Source organism: Panthera pardus, unplaced genomic scaffold (assembly GCF_024362965.1).
Source record: "Panthera pardus isolate Hobbes unplaced genomic scaffold, ASM2436296v1 HiC_scaffold_17, whole genome shotgun sequence".
Lineage (NCBI taxonomy): Eukaryota > Metazoa > Chordata > Mammalia > Carnivora > Felidae > Panthera > Panthera pardus.
Genome location: NW_026526732.1, coordinates 104,088,548 through 104,109,119, shown reverse-complemented (window position 1 = coordinate 104,109,119; position 20,572 = coordinate 104,088,548). Strand labels below are relative to the sequence as shown.

The window sequence follows — 20,572 nt, the reverse complement described above, 5'->3', positions numbered from 1 at the left end:
TGCACATCAAAGTGAAAATGCAGCACAATTCACCTTTTGAAAAAAATCCTGCCCCTTTCATGGCATTATACTATAGGCTTATCAATGTGAAAATTAACATATAACACAGTAACTTCCAAAATGTGGATGTTTGTATGGAATGCTGTAATGGACATTTGTCATTTTTTGGATGGCTAGTACGGAAAAAATTCTTCCTGTTTGAGGGCAATCTCAAAGTAGAGGTGGGTTCTATCTCTTACTACCAAAAACAAAAAGACCCTTATCTTTCCCAGCCCTCTGGCCGCTAGGGCATGAGTGTCAGGAATAGCATCAGCCAGCAGACATCCAATTCAGAACTTGTGCCTCTGAACCTTGAAAGAGTAATACAAAATATTTCAGAGAAAATCAAGACCTCGATAAAATACTAGCAAATAGAATCCACAACATATAAAAGGAATTTTACACCATTAGCAAATAGTTTGACACGTGAAAACCAATGTAATACACCAAAATCAGTAAAGGACAAAGTCACATGAGCATCTCAACAGATGGAGGAAGAGCAAAACAAGAAAACAAAAACAAACTAAACATTTCACAAAGTCCAGTACCTTTTTATGATTAAAAAAAAAAAAAAAAAAAAAAAAAAAAAACACTCACCAAACTAGGAATAGCAGGAAACTTTCTTGAGTTGATAAATGGCATCTATGGAAAAACTAAGCTATTATCATACTTAATGGTGAAAGACATAGTGCTTTTCCCAAAGAATAGGAACCAGACGAATATGCTCACTCTTGCCACTTCTATTTAACATCGTATTGGGGGTTCTAGCCAGGATAACTAGGGAAAAAAATGAAAAACACAAAAACAAAAACAAAAGAAAAACAGAACAAAAAGACAACCAGATTGGAAAGGAACAAGTAAAACGATCTCCATTTCCAGATAACATGATCTTGCATATAGAAAATCCTAAGAAATCCACTAAAAGTAGAAATGAAATAATAAATGCATTCAGTAACTCTGCAAAGTACAAACAAGATCAATACACAAGAACCAAGTGTGTTTCTTGTACTAACAATAAACAATCTGAAAATTAAGTTAAGGAAACAATTCATTTAAAATAGTATCATAAAAATAAAATACCTAAGAGTACATTTAACAGAAGAGGTACAAACATACACTATAAAAACTACAAAAACATTAATTAAAGAATGAATTAGAGCGGATGAGGTGAAGTTGAGAGTCAAGTAATAGCAGAGTACCTAGGCGTGAGGATGCTGGTGACAATAGGGACTGATGTCCTCATGACCAGTGTCTCAAGGCAATGGAGCAAGGAATTGCTTGTTTACAGAATAAAATGTTGGTTGTGATGTGTTTCCAAATTTGGGCACATTTTCTGAGTCTGTTTCATCAGCCCTCCCTTAAATTCAGAGATTTATGTACTGTCCTTTCAATACATTTTATTCAGTCAGACCTGGTTTCTATTTTTTTTTTCTTTTTTCTTTTTTTTTTTTTTTTTTGTGACCAGGAACCCTGGCTAGTGTAGGTATTATCGCTGCTTGGTTTTTGTCCTCTTCTAATGATTTTGCTTAGGAGAGGAAAAAGTCCTTGTAATTCTTAGAATGTATTTTTTAGCGCTTTTTAGTTCCATTGCTTTCCCAAGATTTAGTTCATTTTTATAATAACCTTATAATCTTACAAGTTAATAATAATAACCTTATAAACCATATATATTATTAATCTTTTTTTATCTGTGTAAAAACTAGTTCAAAGAGGTTACACTGGCGGGGGGGGGGGGGAGCCCTGGGTGGCTCAGTCAGTTAAGTGTCTGACTTCAGCTCAGGTCATGGTCTCACTGTTTGTGAGTTCGAGCCCCGCGTCGGGCTCTGTGCTGACAGCTCGGAGCCTGGAGCCTGCTTCGGATTCTGTGTCTCCCTCTCTCTTTATCCCTCCCCGACTAGCGCTCTGTCTCTCTCTGTCTCTCAAAAATAAATGTAAAAAATTTTTAAAAAAAAGTAAAAAAAAGAGGTCACACGGTTGTCTAAGAGAGTCTGTAGTACAGATGAAAATCTAGGTCTGCTAAGCACATATCCCAGGTAATTTCTACTTTGATTTTGTGTGCTCAAAACACAGAAAGCATGTTAGCTGGACTCTCCTAACGAGGACGCCACTGAGGTCAGGTGGATCCCACACTAAACACTATTAAAAGCTCAAAGATAGAGGAGTAGCTATGTGAATTACTTATAACTTGTTAATGGAATAGGCAGCAGTCATGAACAGTTATGTTTTCCAAAAGTATTTAATGCCATGACAAACTAATGTGATATTATTTGGAAATTTTAGAATAAACACTGCCAGAAACAAAGCGAATTGTGCTTTGTGCAAACAGATATGTGCTTATGTGTGTTTGTCTTATACTATGTGTGTGTATGTGTGTGCCAGAGACCTTCATAAATACTGTGTAACATGCTAGCCATTAATAACAGAAAGATAAGGAAAACAGTATACATTTTGAGGAGAAATAGAGGCAGCAGGAAATAGTCAATTATAAAGGAAACAAATAACTAGTCTTGGACCATGAAGGAAAAGACTTGGTCCACAGCAATCCTACTATGCTGTACTTACCAAATAATTATCTCACAATCAAGTCCGTGAGAGGAAACCACACCTTTTCTTTCTGTGTCAAAGATGCCTATCACTTTTGAATTGCTTGTGGCTGCCACAGCTTTCCCAAATTGCTGAGTCCTCCCAAGTCTTCCTGAATGCTGACCTCTCCTGGCCATTTCTGCTATTGCAGTCCTTCCAACCTTGGCACGCTTAATACAGAGGCAGCAGTCAGCCTATTCTCTTCACTGTCAGAGATGAGCTGAAATGATCAGAGGTGCCTGAGAGGATATCACTACTGGGAACCCACTGCCAATAATCCTAAATCTCCTTGATGTCAGTATTTCTATTATCCAAATCCAAGTACTCTCGATTTCCTGGTTTTACACCTTTCTGCTCCCACCTGTGTCCTCCCTCTGCCTAACTGAACAGTAAGACTCAATTCGATAATTGTGAGTCTCCATGTTAGACAATAAAACAACTAAATGTGGCAGCAATACCAATTATGAGAGAAGGAAGCCTGGGCTCTTGGACCACTGTAATTCCATCTGTCACTTATAGGAAATTTCAATGGAAGGGGCTCTGTCCTAATATCTGAAAAGAGGCTCCAGAGGTCTCCAGCTGTGGTTAAAAACAGAACCTTCATTTTGGTCAGTTCTTATGGACAATCACTATACTACTACACAATTTCACGGGTCATAAAACTGTTGTAGCCACTAATGACCAGCCGGCTCTTTTGCCAGACCAGTACAATCACTTGATAAGGGCATCTGTCAGTCATTCAAGCAATATTTCCTCTTCATGCTGAGAGTTAATCGCTGGCTAGGATAGAATTAGAAAGCAAGCTTTAACAAAGAAGGTCATCCAACTGGTAAAATGGATTTGATGCCATTTATATTATTGTTGTGGCCTGATAAACAATTCTAGATGGATTATTTTAGGCAACACAGATTTTCATTAACAGCCTTGGATATTTCTAAGGACAGTTTCCTTAGAAAGTATATACACAATTTGGAGTGTTTCTGAGCATATTTGTGTTTCAGTGTTTCTTAAGTTAAATGATTAGAGAGCTCATTAAACTGCATAAATTAATACACTGGCTCCAGGAATGAGAAGAGGGGAAGAAAGAAGTAGAGAAGAACTGAGCAATTAACACAATGAAGCAAGGTGCGGGCCCTTTGAGCAAAAGGCTGTGAAGCTTTGCATGGCCAGTCTGCAGAGCCACAGTTGGGAGCACTGCCCTTGATCACAGCTTTCATTTTCATTGAATCTTTGTATCTTGCCTCCAGCATGTCTGCTTTCAATTTAAGTCTAGTTTATTTCAGGCCTTCCGCTTGTGGAGTCCTGCTAATAACATGGTCAGATAATCTGAACAATCTGTCTTTGTTTTCCTAGGGTGCAATTTGTTTGCCTTTGCAAGGAGTCCAAGACTTATTTCACAAAAACATGCAATGAAGATAAATATAATTACAATCAAAGAGAGAGTATTTAAGAACCTGAACTTGGTCTTGACTCCATGAAGGATACAATAGAAGTATATATTAATTAGAATGCATGGGGAGCAAGAACAGAATGTGCAGTTAAAACTGCTTTAATTGATAAGAATAGTTCTTCTACCCCACTGCGGAAGTCCTGGAGGTAAGGCACTTCTAAAGTCTGTGTAGTTGCTCAACAATAGGATCAGAGACACCTGTTCCTGACAACTTTCTACCCCTGCCACCCTAAAATTACTGGCTCTCATTTTTGGCTTTTCTCCTTTTGCCATGGTAAGATAGCCTTAATAGCTCCCAGCAACCACAGCAAAGCAAGGCAGCAAGGGATTTTATCTTCCGTCTTTTTTTTTTTTTTTCTTTTAAATCAGGGATTTAAATATTTCCCAGAAACCACAGAGCTGACTTCCGCTCAGGTCTGATTGGCCAAAATTGGGGCCACTGCCAAAGTCCTAGCTGCCTAGGCATTTTCAACCTCTACAGCAGGATGAGGATTCTGCTGGCAAGGAAACACAAAGGAGCTTATAGAAAGCTGGTGGATGAGCAGTCAACACAATCTGCCATACAACAGTGTAAGATAATTTTACTCTCAAAGAGCTTACAACTGACTACTACTAATAACACTAACAACATCATTTTGTATGATGACTGGCTGTTCACAAAGTTCTTTCAAATAAATTACCTCTCTTAATCTTCACATTACCTTGCAAGGTAAATTACTCTTCCCATATTTTTAATGAGGAATGTGAATCTCAGTATGCAGAAATACTAGTCATAGAACACAAATTAAACCTCCTTCAACTTTGCAAATGTAGTAGCATACAAACTTAGAAACCGTGGACATTAATTAGAACTGGAATGGAGATATTAAGACCCAGAGACTGAGTCAGGGAAACCAGGCACTTCATAGTCAGATCACTACCAAAGATTAGCTCACAGTCTAGGAGAAGAGGAAATAAGGAAACAAGAAATATTAGCACACAATGAATGGGTAAAGTTCTAAGACAGGGATCACAAACGCAAGATTAGCTGAGAAGTTTAATTCCACAGTATTTACTGGGCACCTACTCTCTGTGCAAATTTTAGACTGTGGAGAAAATCAGTGTGAATTAGATTTAGTTTCTATGCTATTAACAGCAGAGTCTAATATAATACCAATTAGCAAATGCCCTAACAGCAAATGAATCACAATATTTCATGAATAATTGGGGAAAGATGAAAGAATATAGGCAGGTCCCAGAGAGGAGGCAGCATCTTTGCTTAACATTGAAGAAAGGATAGAGATCAGGAGAACATGTATTACAGGTAGAGGCAACATTATTACCACTGAAATAATAATAAGAACTAGAGCATATGGAAGAATAGAAAAGGGAGCCTAAGAGAACAGGTAGACTAGACAGGTAGAAACTGATGCATGAGAGAGGATGGAGAATGTCATTTTATGTGTGCCACCATAAACATCAGTTGATGTTCTTGAAATTAAGTGATCCAGGCATATAGTCAAGCCCTCTGGCTGATGGGGTGGGGCAATTCCATGGAACAAATATAGAAAAGAGGCAGCCTAATAAGAGTGGGCATTTAAATATACCTAACTCTGAGGTCCCTGGGAGCTGATGCTGAGGAGTTGAACTCTGCTAGACTACAGTCAATTTTTCCCTACAGGATTCTGTCAATCCACTTAGATAGTGAGACTCTTCCCTTGTATTTACTGCCTAAATAATGTCTCTGACTATAGAGTTTTGGTCTCTCTTATGAAATAAAATCCCTAGCACAAGCTCAAAATATCAGGAATAAATCATCTTGATGTTTTGGGAAATTCTGGACCAAATAAATTCTAGACTCCCTTCTTTTTGTCAGTCTTGTTGTTTTATTGACTCTTCCTATAAAGCAGAGAATACAAGTTGCAGAACTCCAAAAGACAAATATTCGACCAAAGTGTGTTTCCCAAACAATCCCTTTTTGCTTCCAACTCAAGGTAATATTAAAGAATAATCATACTTGTCTTGCCCTGGTTTTTCAGGCCTCCATAAGTGAAGTATCTCTTGTACTTCAAAGGTCAGACCCTACCTGTCTTAGGAGAGGTGGTCACAGATAAAGCCATCTGAGGAAAGTTCCATGGATATGACCTGGCCACTGCTCACCTGAGGCAAGGCCACCTCATCCTCTCTTCTATGATCAAGATAAATGATCACTCTGGCATACAATTACAGCTTTTCTTTTCATATTTAAAGCACTGAGAGGAGACTTCTATTATTTAATAGAAGAATAAATATTGATGCTGAAAAGCATTGAACCAACAATTTCAATCCTGGAACTCAGTTTGAAATTAACAGTAAGATTGGTGCTCATATTGAAACAACCTAAATGTTCATTCATAGAAGAGTTGTTCCATAAGTACAGTTTTGAAATGCCATGGAGAATTAACAAGAATGAGGTAGATCCATACACACTGAGATAAAACATAATACATTGTTATAAAAAGCAATTCACAAAACCATAATATAGAATTGTCCCACTTATATAATATAAAAACATATATAAATGATACACATGTAACATTTCATAGTGAATACATCCAGAGACTGGAATGAAGTAGTATTTTCACATTTCTCTCTACACACTTCCATTTCATAGCGTGCAATCATCTGTCTACTGCGTAACCTGAAAGAAAGGTTGTGTCTGTCCGTAAGTAGTGGCATAGCAGGACTGACACAGAGGGTCACATCCAGGAGTCTGGCTTGTCTGAACTCAGATGGGAGAGCCTAAACTGGAAGATTAGGGAGAGAATGGAAGGGGAGCAAGGGAGAATTTCCTAGGATGAACAGAAGACGGTGAGGTGAATTCTTGTCCCACTGGCAAGCAAACACTAGCAACAATTTGCCCGGTGCTACACTGCCAGCTGAGGGTCTCATGCAGCTGAGGGACTAATCATTATTTCACCACAATGGGACTGGGAGGCTTTCAGGAAGTTACTTTACCTTTCTAAGTGTCCGTTTTGTCATCTGTTAGGAAATGGGAAGGATTGACTAAGAGTAAATGTCATATACTTTGGTAAAGTTGAATTCAAGAGAGCTGTGCTTATGCATTTCAGCTTCATGGCTCCATCCAAACTTGGAGTACCCAATCACAGCTCCCTGAATGAAGACATAGACTTTTCTTTTTTTCCAAGGATGTTCAGAGTGTCCTGAGCCTTCTCCACTGTGTTTTAGTCAGTTGCTTGGGTCTTCTAGACTATACCCTTGTTGGGAGGTCATTGAGAAGACATGACCACCAGTTGACCCATAAACTGGGCCTGGGCAATTGGAGGCTCCTCACCCCCTCTTTTGTCCTCAGAATGTATGTTTCACACATTGTTCCCTTACTAGGAATCACTTCAAGGACAAAACCTTGAGAAAGTAATGTGTTATTGAGACCATCTGGATTATGTACATGGCAGAACCCCACTGAGGATTCTATATAAACTCTTAAGATTTTGATGGCAGGTAATAGAAATCTACTGGTCTTGCAGCCACCCAAGAGAAGTCTGGGAACTCCCAAGGTTGCTAACCAACACCCACCTTCCCCTAATTCCTGATGGACAAGACCCAGTTCCATTTTGGCAATTGAATCAGTGACAAATGTTTTTGTTTTTGTTTTTGCCTCTAAATGGAGTATAATTTTTACTTTTGGATAAAAGGCTTTTGGTACAAGGGTCACCTAGAGCAGGGTACAAGAGAGCACAGCAGGTGAGGACAGTATATATTAGAGGCTAATGAGAGACAAATATCAACTGAATCAATACAGCAAAGGTAGCTAAAAGAAAAGTGTCTCTGGTGCCAGCTTAAATAGCCTGGCTGAGTCCTGAATGGTTCTGCAGGGAGGAGGATGGGAGTAACATGGAGAACAAAGCAACTGTCTGTGGAAATGGAGCAGTCTTTGGTGTTGTCATTCATTTCAATGCTTGATTCCACCACTTGACTGAAAAGCCATTTAAGCATCCTGGGCACCATTTCTCATCTGTAATTGAGGATCATAACATGTTCTTCTCAGAGCGATTGTCATTGTAAAATGTAAAGTGGCCAGAACAAGAACAAATACCACTTGTTCACCTATGCTCCAGTTCTTCCTCTCAGTCTCCTCCACATCTTTTCTTTTGATTGAGGGCTTCCTTTTCACAGGGTGCCATAGCCTTTTATTCAGCTGTCTTCTCCCTCCACACGATGTTCATTGTGAATGAGAGTTTATTCTCTTATTACAGAATGATTTTTGGTTACCAGAGCATTTGATGCGAATACCAACCAATCAGCATATTGGTCAGTATGCCATGTTCTTAATGCCTCACAGAGCATGAGTTGAGAGACCCACATCTCATGGTCTCATGTAGGCTCCTTGGAGGACTGAATGACCCAGTTAGAAGAGTCCTTGGCCTCCATTTCATTATGTGTGTTGTTCTGGATTATCTTTAATCCCTCCCATTTAGATCAAGGGCTTATCATAACCTGGCTCTCATATCCTTAATAACCATGTAAATCAATAATGTCAGGATCTAGGCTCCATCCACAGTTTCACCTAAAATATATGTATTAAGCCCTAACTCTTCTTCATCTTTCTAGGTTTTTTTTCCCCTTATATCTGTTATCACTAGGAAAACCTGAATGAAGTTGCTGTAAGCAGATCCTTATAGAAGTAACGCAACTAGAAACATAGAAAAGCACTGGAAAATGACAGAGAAGCTCATAGAAAGTAGACAAAGATTTTCTGTAAGCTAATGTAAAGTGAAGCTAGGAGTTTCCCGTATGCTCAGTATTCTTAATGAAATTAACATGACCTACTGTTACAAAGGAACTTCTAGTTTTAAACAGTTGGGATATGCTTAGTTGAATAAAGTCTCAATAATTTCTTTTTTCCAATTTAAAATTCTTATGAGGTATATCCCATTCAATGGAACTCTCATAAGAGAGGTCAAAAGCAGAAATAATTAAAAAAAAAAAATACACAAGTGAACAAAAAATCACTCGCTGACATTGTCTGCTGGGAGAGGTCATGGAGAGGACATGACTGCCAGATGACTTGAGAGCTGGACCTGGCCAATCTGAGGCTCCTCACCCCTCCCCTGTCCTTGGAATGGATGTTTGTCTGCCTTTCCCATAGCCGGAGCCATTTCAAGGGCACAGCCTTGAGAGATTAAGATATTGTTGAGACCATCTGGACTAAATTCATGACTGAATCAGTTAAGACCTCTATATAAACTTTTAAGATTCTGGCAGGGAGGTGTGGAGATCTACTCATCTTGCAGCCACCCAAGACAAGTCTCATATGTAAGCTCCCTTGTTGATTAAAACTACCACTTACCAGTCTGAAGTGGTCTGCCCCTTCTTCAGTCTCTCCCTGCCCTCCGAATATAGGGCCAATTTCATATTTTACCAAAGCTCCTGAGACTGCAAACCAACATTGTCTGACCTTCAAGTAAGTAGAGAAAATCCAGATTTGTGATCATATGAACTATGCCCTGCACCTGGCATTTCAAAATATATTTTAGGGACCAGTCCTCCAAGTGTCATTTAGTGTCTCATGCAACGATGATAGCTTATTGCATGTAAAGGTGAAAATTGTCACTGCAGTGTGTACAGTTGATGGAGAATAGAAGCGGCCTCCTCAGTAGCTAATAAAAGGCCATCTGGAGATTGCCTTCAACAGTGATGTTACATTTCATTTTTTTAATGCACTAGAGATTGCATGGAAAATTAGGTTTTGTGAAAGCTAGCAAAGTGGCATGCCTGTTGCCTTTCCTTGGGACTTTGTCATTTATATTTATGATATTGTTTCTAAACTGACAAGGTGACTCAAATCAAATCCATTTATAGAACTTACTTTGGATGTGCTGCTGTAGATTTCTAGATATCACAAATCCACACCTTAGAAACAAACTGAATATCAGACCTTATGTACTAGTGTCCTCTGATATCTGTAGTAGTTAAAGTAAAATAGAAAATTTGATATTCTTCCTTCCAGTCTTAACTGAATGAAAAATTTGTCCACTGTCATATTGGATAACCTGCACATTTGTTTTCTGTCTATCCAAGGGAAATAAAACCAAGATTCTTCGGTGTTTACTCTTTCTGAGATACACATTCATATAAAAAAACTCAAGGAGGATATTAAAGTATTTCTTAAACTGAGGCTCAGTAGTAAATAGATAACTTGCCCAGAATCCAACATGTGGTAAGAGGCTGAAACAGACTGGGTAAGTCTAATGCCCAAGTCTATGCTCTTTCCACACCTCAACATGAGACACTGAGATTGAGCCAAGAGACCACATCCTGGGTGCATAACCATGAAAGCCTACAGAGGAAGCTTGATTGATGGGACAGAGAACAGAAAAGGAAAATGTATTTTCATATCGGAATAAGAATCTTAGAAGTCATTATACCCATCAACACCCACAATTCGGTTAGTTCCGCAACACTGGCTCATCTTCGCTATCATTTAGTGGACCTTCGGCAGACACCCAAAGTGAAATTTTTTTCTTTTAGCCCTGATTGTGCATGAGTGTGTGTGAGGACACACACTCAAATACACACATATGCATCTGTTAAAAATACTCAAATTGTTTAATGAAAATAATTTGACAGAGGAAATGTACCCATACAGAGAAAAGGGTGCAGGCAGCATTCCTTAGCACACTATTTGCTTTCCACTCTTGGTTCCCTACAGAGCGCAGAGTTCTGTTATTGATATCTCTTTAGGAAATGTTCTATCATACACGTGTTGGACTCTCCTGGTTCTTCAACTAAATTTGGCCTCAGTAAAGCCATATTTTCACTGGGGATAAGGGTGGGAGAGTAGTAGGGTGCATGAGAGCATAAGCTGTGCACAGGTGACTTAAAAAACAAAACAAAACAAAACAAAACAAAAAAAGGCTTGGCTGCCAACTTCCCATTATGCAGGAAAATCCATTGCAAACTATGCCTGAATCTTCTCTTTTTCTCTGCCCCTACGCCCATTCTAGTACTGACACAAATACCCTGTTTTCTCCTTTAGCTCCTTTATAATCTCATACAGATCAAAATGATGTGTGTAACAAGATCAGATATGGATTGTCAATACCTTTTCCAAGATATTTGCAGTTTACTCTCAATTCTACTGGAATTAGAGATGCAGTCTCCTGTTAAAGTAATTTCCAGCATAACTAAGCGTGCAGGGAAGTGTATTTGGGGACAGCATCTTTGGAATCATAGTATTTATTTCTTCTCTTGGTCTACAAATTTACTGTCCAACTGAATAGCAACTTGATGAGAGTCAGAAATTTTGAATGAGTAAAAGGTCATTTTTTTGTCGAGTAAACCATGGTAATTCCAATTAGTCACATCCTCAGGAAAGAGATCTCACTGAAAAATTTTTACTCCAGTGAGGAGTGAGTCATACCCACAAATTCACTTAAAGAACCCTTAAAGAACCCTTAGCAGAGTTCTTAGCAAATATAAGTCTAGAATTATCTCAAATGTTTTCTGGCATTTTGTAGGACAAAAAGGATACTTTGAATCCTGGACAAAAAAAAAAAAAAAGAAAAAAAAATCCTTTTTAGTCCTGAATCTTTGCTTCATAATCAAAATAAATATTCTAGTCAAAAATCCTGGGTTTTGAAAATGAGACGTGTCTTATTGTTTGGGCAAGCCAAAATAAGAAGTGATTAACTTCTCTCACCTAAAAAGGCAGGCAACAAACACAGCTTGTCTTAATATTCAGGCCTATTGCAGGCACCATCTCTCTAAGCCATTTTATTTAAATGGTGCTGACAAGATAGGTATACATGTACAGCACATACCTGAAAAGTTTTGTTTTCTCTCCCAAACTACGGAATGATTTGCCAGTGATGGCAGATTCCTTTGTGATACATATTTAATACAATGACCCTGGGTTTGAGTGTGAGGTTTACAAAATGGTCTGAAACTAAGAGGTGTATTCTTAGCTATAACCACATTTTTAGTAAGAAATAATTAGATTCCAAAACAAGAAATATCTCCCTAATCACAGACACCTTGGCAAATCCTAGGCAAAAAGGGAAATGCAAAATATCTCCTTTGCCTCCTATCTCACTGTCATTTTAAAAAAGCTATTATCTATCACAAAGCCCTTAGTTATAAAAAGGATGTGAGAGGAAAAATTCTTATAGTTTTTAAAACTACAATTTTTAAAAAATCTCACAGTAAGATGTTAATAAATGATAAAGTCCATACCCTGTATTTCAACCTTACCATGAATTGCATGCTTCGACTACATTCACTGCCCCCATTTCCCTGAATAAGCTGTTTCCACATACCTGTTTTACGTACTCACACTTCTGGCCACTTAATCTCTCTCATTGTTTTAGGGTCCAGATGTTGTCTCCTCTTTGAAGCTTTCATTTCCCCCACAGGAGAAAATTAGCAACTCCTTTTGTGTTCTCATGGCACTACATGGATACCTCCTTTACAACACTGTAGTCATAGTCTCCTCATGAGCTCATCTGCTGCAAATTGGCTACTAGCTCCCTGAGAATAAGAATCATGTCAAATGCATATATTATGTTTATTTCCAAGGGCTAGAAGTGAGGCTAGCATAAAGTACAACAATAATAATTACTGTGGAAAACATTTATTAGTCTTTTACTGTGTGCCGCACAGTTCAAAGCAGGTTTCGTGCATTATCTCATTTAATCTTTAAAACAAACATTTGACATGGGCTCTCTCATCATCCCTCTTTTAAGACAGAAAATTGCAGCAGAATACATGCAGGACTAGGACAGTGCAAGACTGCAAAGTAAATGGCTCCCCCTGGAGTCTGACAGTGTGCAACCTGTGCACGATTAGCAATGGCCTCTTAGTCAATGTTTTTAGAATTGAGTGTAAATGTTTAATTTAATATTAGGCTTTTAGCAGATGTATTTACAATTTAAAAACATATTTTTAGAGGTCTTTGATGCCTTAAACCAAAGAGCACTTTAGAGGCAAAGAGAGTCATCTGCCTGGTGTCCTTTTAAACTTATTGTCTGGATAACCATTTATTCTGACAGAAAATTGTCACTAAATTGCTCTGATGACCATATGGTCTAATCAAATGACAAAACTAAATAGGCAATAGGACAGACTATTTAAAGTCAAGTAAAGACAATCCAGAAAGCCTAAGAATGTCATTACTGTTACTCTTCTCTTATACCCTCCTAAGCAAGCTCTGGGCTAAGCTTTTTGTTCACAGAAGGAAATAACAACAAAGATGTCTTTTTGTTATACACATATGTAATGCTTACTGGCTATGTGCAGCTTAGCTAAAACACAATGAAATCTATGTTTTTATTTTCCAAAAGTAATAGCATATTAGAATTTAACAAATGGTAGTCAACCAATAAAAGTGTATATTACATAAATTCATGACATTTACCTTAATTATATTTTGCCAATGATCTCAGAACCAAAAGGGTATTATTAGAGGGTATTGTTATTTCAGATAACCCTGAAAGAAGTTACTAAATTCTGCATTGCTCTTTTTTAAGGGCTTCAGGGTAATTTGTGTTTTGTGTTGTGTGTAAATACTCTTAATATCATGCCCTGATCTCGTATTAAGTGGTAAAGGAGGTCAGTATAACAAGGGGTTTGAATGCAGAGGGAGGAAATAGGCCGTGAATAATTAGAGACTTAAAATGAGTTAATGTGAATTAGAGACGGATTTACTAAATAGAATTCAGTAATAATCTCATATCCAAGGTCACATTCTAGCTTCACTGCTAATGAACTCATCATTTTAGCACAAATGCAGCACAGTTCACGAACAATTATCAACACGTAGTTGTACTGACCACAAACCACAATCAAAAAGGATGACATTAGGTGCATCTAAGCAGATTATTAAAGAGATGTGCTTTCCCTGACAGTGTTCGCAGAGCCTATGGGTCTCTAGGATGGGGCATTAGTTCAAGAATGTGTTTTCAGGGAAACAGAATAATCTGAACTTAGGGAGACACCTACAGGTACAGCAGAAAAAAATAAAAAGAGGATCTAAGAAACAGAAAACAATAGCATTATGTTTATTGAGGAAAACCAAAACGATTTTTCTTTGAAAAGATTTTTGATTACTGAATTTTTCACAGTTAGGCACAAATATTTGTCTAATGGATGGTTCATGATTCTTTGGAAAGGAGTCAGGACTTGTCTATCGGTGGAAATAATGTTAGTTGTTTCCATCATCATTTTTACTGAGTGTCTACTAGAGTCACAAGTGTTTTTAGTCATCACTTTGATAAGTTTTTTCTCATTTAAATTAAAAATATACCGGGTAAAATAAACATATTCTACAGTAGCAGACATTTATGTCTTAACATAAATAGTTTTATTAGATCCCCTTTGTGTTAAGAAAAAGTTTTCGAGTAGTATGAAGCAGGTGGGAATTTGAAGATGCCAGTGAGGGGTGGTGGTGACACATGGCATAATCTTGTCTGTGGGTAGATAGAGCTGTTTAACAGCCCCCTCACCTCTCCTCTCTGTTATATGAGTCCCTGTTCCCTGAAATGGAAATCACAGGAAGAATTCATCCTGTTTTCTTTGGTTTTGTTACTTTAACTCTTCTACCTCCAGGCAGGTTTTGTTCAGAAGGGATGCCTCTTCAAACATTTCCTCCACTTCCTGTATTTGAGAATATTTATATAACAATGACATTTCCAGTAACTAGCAGGGAAAGGATTTTGATGCACCCTAAAGACATCATTCTATCATGCTTCCAAAGCCAGAAAAACTCTAGTATTGACAAAAAGATCACTGGAAAACAAATCCCATCATTTTACCTTTTCCCGATTTTGACGTTATGTCAGTAAATCCAGTCTCGAAATCACTGCACATCAAAAATGGTCCACAAAAGAACCACCATAATAGGTGAGGGGATATAGCAGATTCCACACAGTGAATACCCAAGGATCAAGAACCTTTTTTTTTTTTAAGATAGAAGACAGATTCTGTCAATTCAGTCTTCCAAAATAAGATCTTATCCTCTCCATGTTTGTCGTCTCCGAGCAGCACCTGAGCAGATAAGTTTAGATACCAAGAATATCTCTATTACATTATTCTAACAGTCTTCTCTCAACTCCAGTCTTGTCCCCATTAAAAGGCATCTTCCACACAGCTGTTGTGCTAAACACAAACCTCGTCAGATTAGTTCCTTAGTAAAAACCCTTATAGGATTCTGTGTTTTCAAGATAAAGTTCAAATCCCTTAACTTGCCTCTGTACACAATCTGGCTTCTGCCTACCTTCCCAGCTTCATGCCTTACCATTCTTTTTAACAATAGTAATACTACAATAACAATATTAATACCATTTATAAAATATGTACCATATGGAAAGACTGTCCTAAATACTTTTATTGTGGTAGAATATACATAAAATTTACCTTCTTCACCATTTTTAAATGTACTGTGGCTTTAAGTTCACTCACATTGCTGTACAACCATTGCCACCATCCATCTCTAGAACTTTTCATCTTCCCCAACTAAAACTCTATAACCTTTCAATTCCCTAATGCCCCATTCCCTCTCCCCAGGCCCTAGAAACCACCATTCTACTCTCTGCCTGTGTGAGTTTGACTATTCTAGAAATCTCATATAAACAAAATCATTTGCCTTTTGTGACTGGCTGATTTCATTTAGCATAATGTCTTCAAGCTTTTTCTATGTTGTGGCATGTGTCAGGATTTCCTTCTTTCTTAAGGCTGACTAGTATTCTAAGTATACATTTTGTTATCCACTTATCTCTCAAGGACACTTGGGTTGCTTCCACCTCTGGGCTATTGTGAATAAAGCTGCTATGAACATGGGTACACAAATATCTATTCAAGACCTCACTTTCAGTTCTTTTGCATATATACCTAGCAGTGGAATTGCTGGACTGTTTGGTAACTGTTCAGTGTTTTTGAGGAATTGTATCATTTTCTCCAGTAGCGACAACATTGTACACTCCCACCAGCAATGTACAAGGGCTCCGTGATAATATTAGGTAATAGGTACTTACAACAGGTAATCAATTTGACTGGTCATGGGGTGCCCTGATTACATATTATTTCTGGGAGTGTCTGTTAGGGTTGTTCTGGATAAGATTAGCATTTGAATCAGCGGATTTAATAAAGTAGGTTGCCCTCCCTAACGTGTGCGAGCATCTTCCAATCTGTTGCGGACCCGAATAGAACAAAAGGGGCACCTGGGTAGCTCAGGTCAAGATCTTGTGATTTGGGAGTTCAAGTCCTACATCAGGTGAGCAAGAGCCCTGCTTCAGGTAAAACACAAGCCCTGCTTTGAGTGAGTCCCACTTCTCTCTCTCTCTCTCTCTTTCACTCTCTCAAAAAAAAAAAAAAAGAAAGAAAGAAAGAAAGAAAGAAAAAGAAAGAAAGAAAGAAAAGAAAGAAAGAAAGAAAGAAAAAGAAAACAGGTAAAAGGCAGAGGAGGGAGGAATTCACCCCTTTTATTTCCTGCCTCACTAACTGATTTGGGACACTTCATATCAGCTTCTCTTGCCCTTAGGCTGTGATTTACACCATGCACTCCCTTGGTTATCAAGTCTTAAGCCTTGGACTGTACCATTAGCTTCTATACTCCCAGCTTACAACATCATTCTGGAGAAAGTCATATATTAACAACCTAAGCACATTCATCTTAGGAAATATTTATAAGCATCCACTCTCCTGGTCTTGAGCCAAGCCCAGCAATAACAAAGTCACATGTTCATGCCCAAGAAGAAAGTAAAGTCAGATTTGAAGCAATATTCTGCCATTTCTCCCCTGTTCCAACTTTTGGGTCTAACTTAATATTCTTATTGAAATAATTCTGGTAGAGTTTGGTTGAGGACCACAACCACAATATGTTTCTCTACATAAATATGCTTCCTTATTTTTTCCAAGATAGGTGTAATTATTTTATTCATATATCAATTTTATTTTATCATGCTCAAGTCAATACAATGCTAAACTGAAGAATGAGACTAATCAGAAATTTGGGGGAGGGTAAAGTTTAATTTTTTTTAAATAGAAAAATAGTTTTGTAAGAAATACTTCAAATAAATACCATGATTTTCTGAAATAATACCACTGTCTAGAGTTTCTGATGAAGTACTGAGCATGTATTATAGAGTTTTTAAGTATATTTAATTTTTAAAGTGAAACTGTACATACACGCTTATAACATCACAAAATTCTTAAGTCAGGTATTTTAATGTAGTTTTAAGAAAGTACGTATCAGGGGTTGAATTAAATTGAAGACACAGTTTTACTCTTTGACCATCATTGAAAGACTATTCTAGAAAAAAAGCTAACTCAAAAAGAGGATGTTACACAGATTTCTGCTTCTTTTCCAAACACTTCTCAATATCACCAAGCACTTGAACGGCAGCCTTTGGAATTCGAGTCCCAGGACCAAATACACTGGAAACTCCGACTTCAAACAGAAATTCATAATCCTGTTGAAAGAATTTGTTTAATTAATAAAAGAGACAATATTTAATTTCAAGGAAATGAAACTAAAGGGCAATAAATGCTGCCCTTTCTTTGTCCCTGATGCCCCCAACTGTCTCAACTGGTACACTAATGGCATCTGGGGTTGAAAAATTCTTCCTTCACTGGGATAGCTAATAATAGCTGCCAGCACCCCTTGTACTTGAAGTCATTAAAAGAACAAAGCATACTCTGCCCCTTTTCCAAATACCCCAGTGTGTGGTATGTGGTAGAAGTTGTATGCCCCACTGATTGAGAACTTCTGAGCCCTAAGCTGTATAATTTTCTCTCACCTAAATTTTTACTACTTGTCATTATTTGTGTTTAATTCAGTATCACATTATAGGTTTGAGCTTACAAGGCTATTTATTTCCTCTAAGGTATTTTGTCTGCAACTTGTGAATGGTGATACTCTTCTTTTGGAGAGTGTTTTATTTTGTTAATTTTTTTTTTTTTTTTGAGTATAGTTGACACACAATGTTATATTAGTTTCAGATGTAAAAAGCAGTGACTCAAGTTTATACACTATGCTATGCCCACCACAAATGTAGCTATCATCTGTCCTGTTATATCACTGTTATCATATCATTGACTATATTCCTTATGCTGTGTCTTTCATTACATTGACTTACTCATTCCATAACTGGAAACCTGTATTTCCCATTCCCTTTCACCCATTTTACCCAACCCCTACTCCCTCCCCTCTGGCAACCACCAGTTTGTTCTCTGTATTTATAGGTCTCATTCTGCTTTTTACTCACTCACATATTTTTTTAGATTTCATATATAAGTGAAATCATATGGTATTTTCCCTTCTCAGTCTGACTTATTCCACTTAGCATAACACCCTCTAAGTCCATCCATGTTGTCATAAATGGCACAATCTCATCCTTTTTATGGTTGTGTAATATTCCATGTTTTTAATATACACATACATACATGCACACATATTCAATACAATTTGAATCTTTTTCAGTGAGACTACAGCCATTTATTACTCATGTGACATATTTGTATATAAAAATATTTAGGTGTCATAACGATTTCTTTTGAAAATGAAGCCCTTCACACCCCACTGCTTCCATATCTTAGCTACTGCAAATAATGCTTCAATAAACATAGCAGTGCATATATCTTTTCTAATTAGTGTTTTTGTTTTCTTTGGGTGAATGATGCTGCTTTAAATTTGGCTTTGTGAAGAAATCAGATTTTCTGTAAACAAAGATTAGCTCATTTAAAAACAAATTCTCCCATGTTGCTGTTGCTATTTGTTAATTTATTTTAAACAGTCTGAGTGAAAAGATTCCCAGGACACAAATACTGCTCCAGGCTGTAGTCTGTTTAAAAGTTGGAGTATCTGTAGCTATAACATTGAGTTTTAGGATATCCTCTAAATCCCTGATCCTTATCCACAAGGGTGATCACATATCCTAGGACATTCTGGTTTGTGCTTATTGTTGCAGTACCCTCTTTGTTTTTAGGAGTCCTTTTTCTATGAGGTGTAATTGACATTTAACGTATTAGCTCCAGGTGTACCACATAATGATTCAGTATTTGTGTATATACTGAAAAATGATCAGCACAGTAAGTCCAGTTAACATCCGTCACCACACATAGCTACAAAACTGTGCATGTGTATGTGTGTTGAGAACTTTTAAGATTTACTCTTAGTAAGTTTCAAACATGCCCTACAGCATTATTAACTATAGTCATCATGGTGTATGTTACATCCCTATCACTTATTTATTTTCATAACTAGAAATTTGTAGCTGTTGACTACCTCCACTCACTTTGCCCATCCCCTTTCCCCTTGCCTCTGGTAACCACCAATCTGTTCTTTGTATGTAAGAGCTTCGGTTTTTGCATTTTTTTAAGATTTGCATATAAATGAGATCATATGGTATTTATCTTTGTCTAACTTATCTCACGTAGCATAATGCCCTCTAGTTCCACACATGTTTTCACAAGTGACAAGGTCTCATTCTTTTTTATGGCCAAATAATATTCTATGGTGTATACATACCACTTCTTTATCCATTCATCTGTGGATGGACACTTAAGTTGTTTCCATATCTTGGCTATTGTAAATAATGCAGGAAAAAACAGAGGGTACATGTATCTCTTTGGGTGTTTTCTTTCTTTTTTTTAAAATTTTTTTAATGTTTATTTATTTTTGAGAGAGAGAGAGAGAGAGTGCGCGCATGCAAGTGGGGGGAGGAGCAGAGAGAGAGGGAGACACAGAATCCGAAGCAGACTCCAGGCTCTGAGCTGTCAGCACAGAGCCTGACGTGGGGCTCGAACTCACAAACTGAGAGATCATGACCTGAGCTGAAGTCTGATGCTTATCCGACTGAGTCATCCAGGTGCCCCGAGTTAGTGTTTTCATATTCTTTGGATAAATACCCAGAAATAGAATTGCTGGATCCCATGGCAGTTCTATTTCTAATTTAAAGAATCTCATACTGTTTTCCACAATGGCTGCAACAGTTTAGATCCACACCAACAACTCACAAGGGTACCCTTTTCCCACATCTTCACCAACATTTGTTATTTCTTTCCTTCTAGAAAGAAGAATAGCCATTCTAACAGGTGTGAGGTGATAACTCGTTGTAGTTTTGATTTGCATTTCCCTGATGCATCTTTTCATGTACCTGGCTGGCTACCTGTAGGTCTTCTTTGGAAAATGTCTATTCAGATCCTCTGCTCATTTTTTTAATTACCCTGTTTTTACAGCACCCTTTTTAATAGCACCCATATTTGTTCTCAAAAGTGGTCACATTTAGATGATAAAGTAAATGGTTGTGCTAATTATCCCCGATGACTTTTTTGCTGTTTCTATTATTTCCTTGTAATACTCTTACAATATTATAATTCTTCAATGGTACTTAACACATCTTATTTAACTTTTCTTCTTCTAAGTCTGAACTTCTAAGGGTAGAGAACATTTCTAATCATTTTTATAACCTCAACATTTGACACATTAAAGATACCCCAAACACATCATTATTCTTGGGCAGGTGC

General features: G+C 37.5%; 1 protein-coding gene across 1 annotated transcript in view; it reads right to left on the bottom strand.

Annotated features, from left to right (window-relative positions):
- Positions 1-17,184: 17,184 nt before the first annotated feature.
- Positions 17,185-20,572, bottom strand: part of MMUT (methylmalonyl-CoA mutase) — a 35,677-nt gene continuing 32,289 nt past the window's right edge. The window contains exon 13 of the mRNA XM_019457367.2: positions 17,185-17,517. Within this exon, the coding sequence (XP_019312912.1) occupies positions 17,389-17,517 (129 nt within the window). The 3' untranslated portion in view covers positions 17,185-17,388. The remainder of the gene's footprint in view (positions 17,518-20,572) is intronic.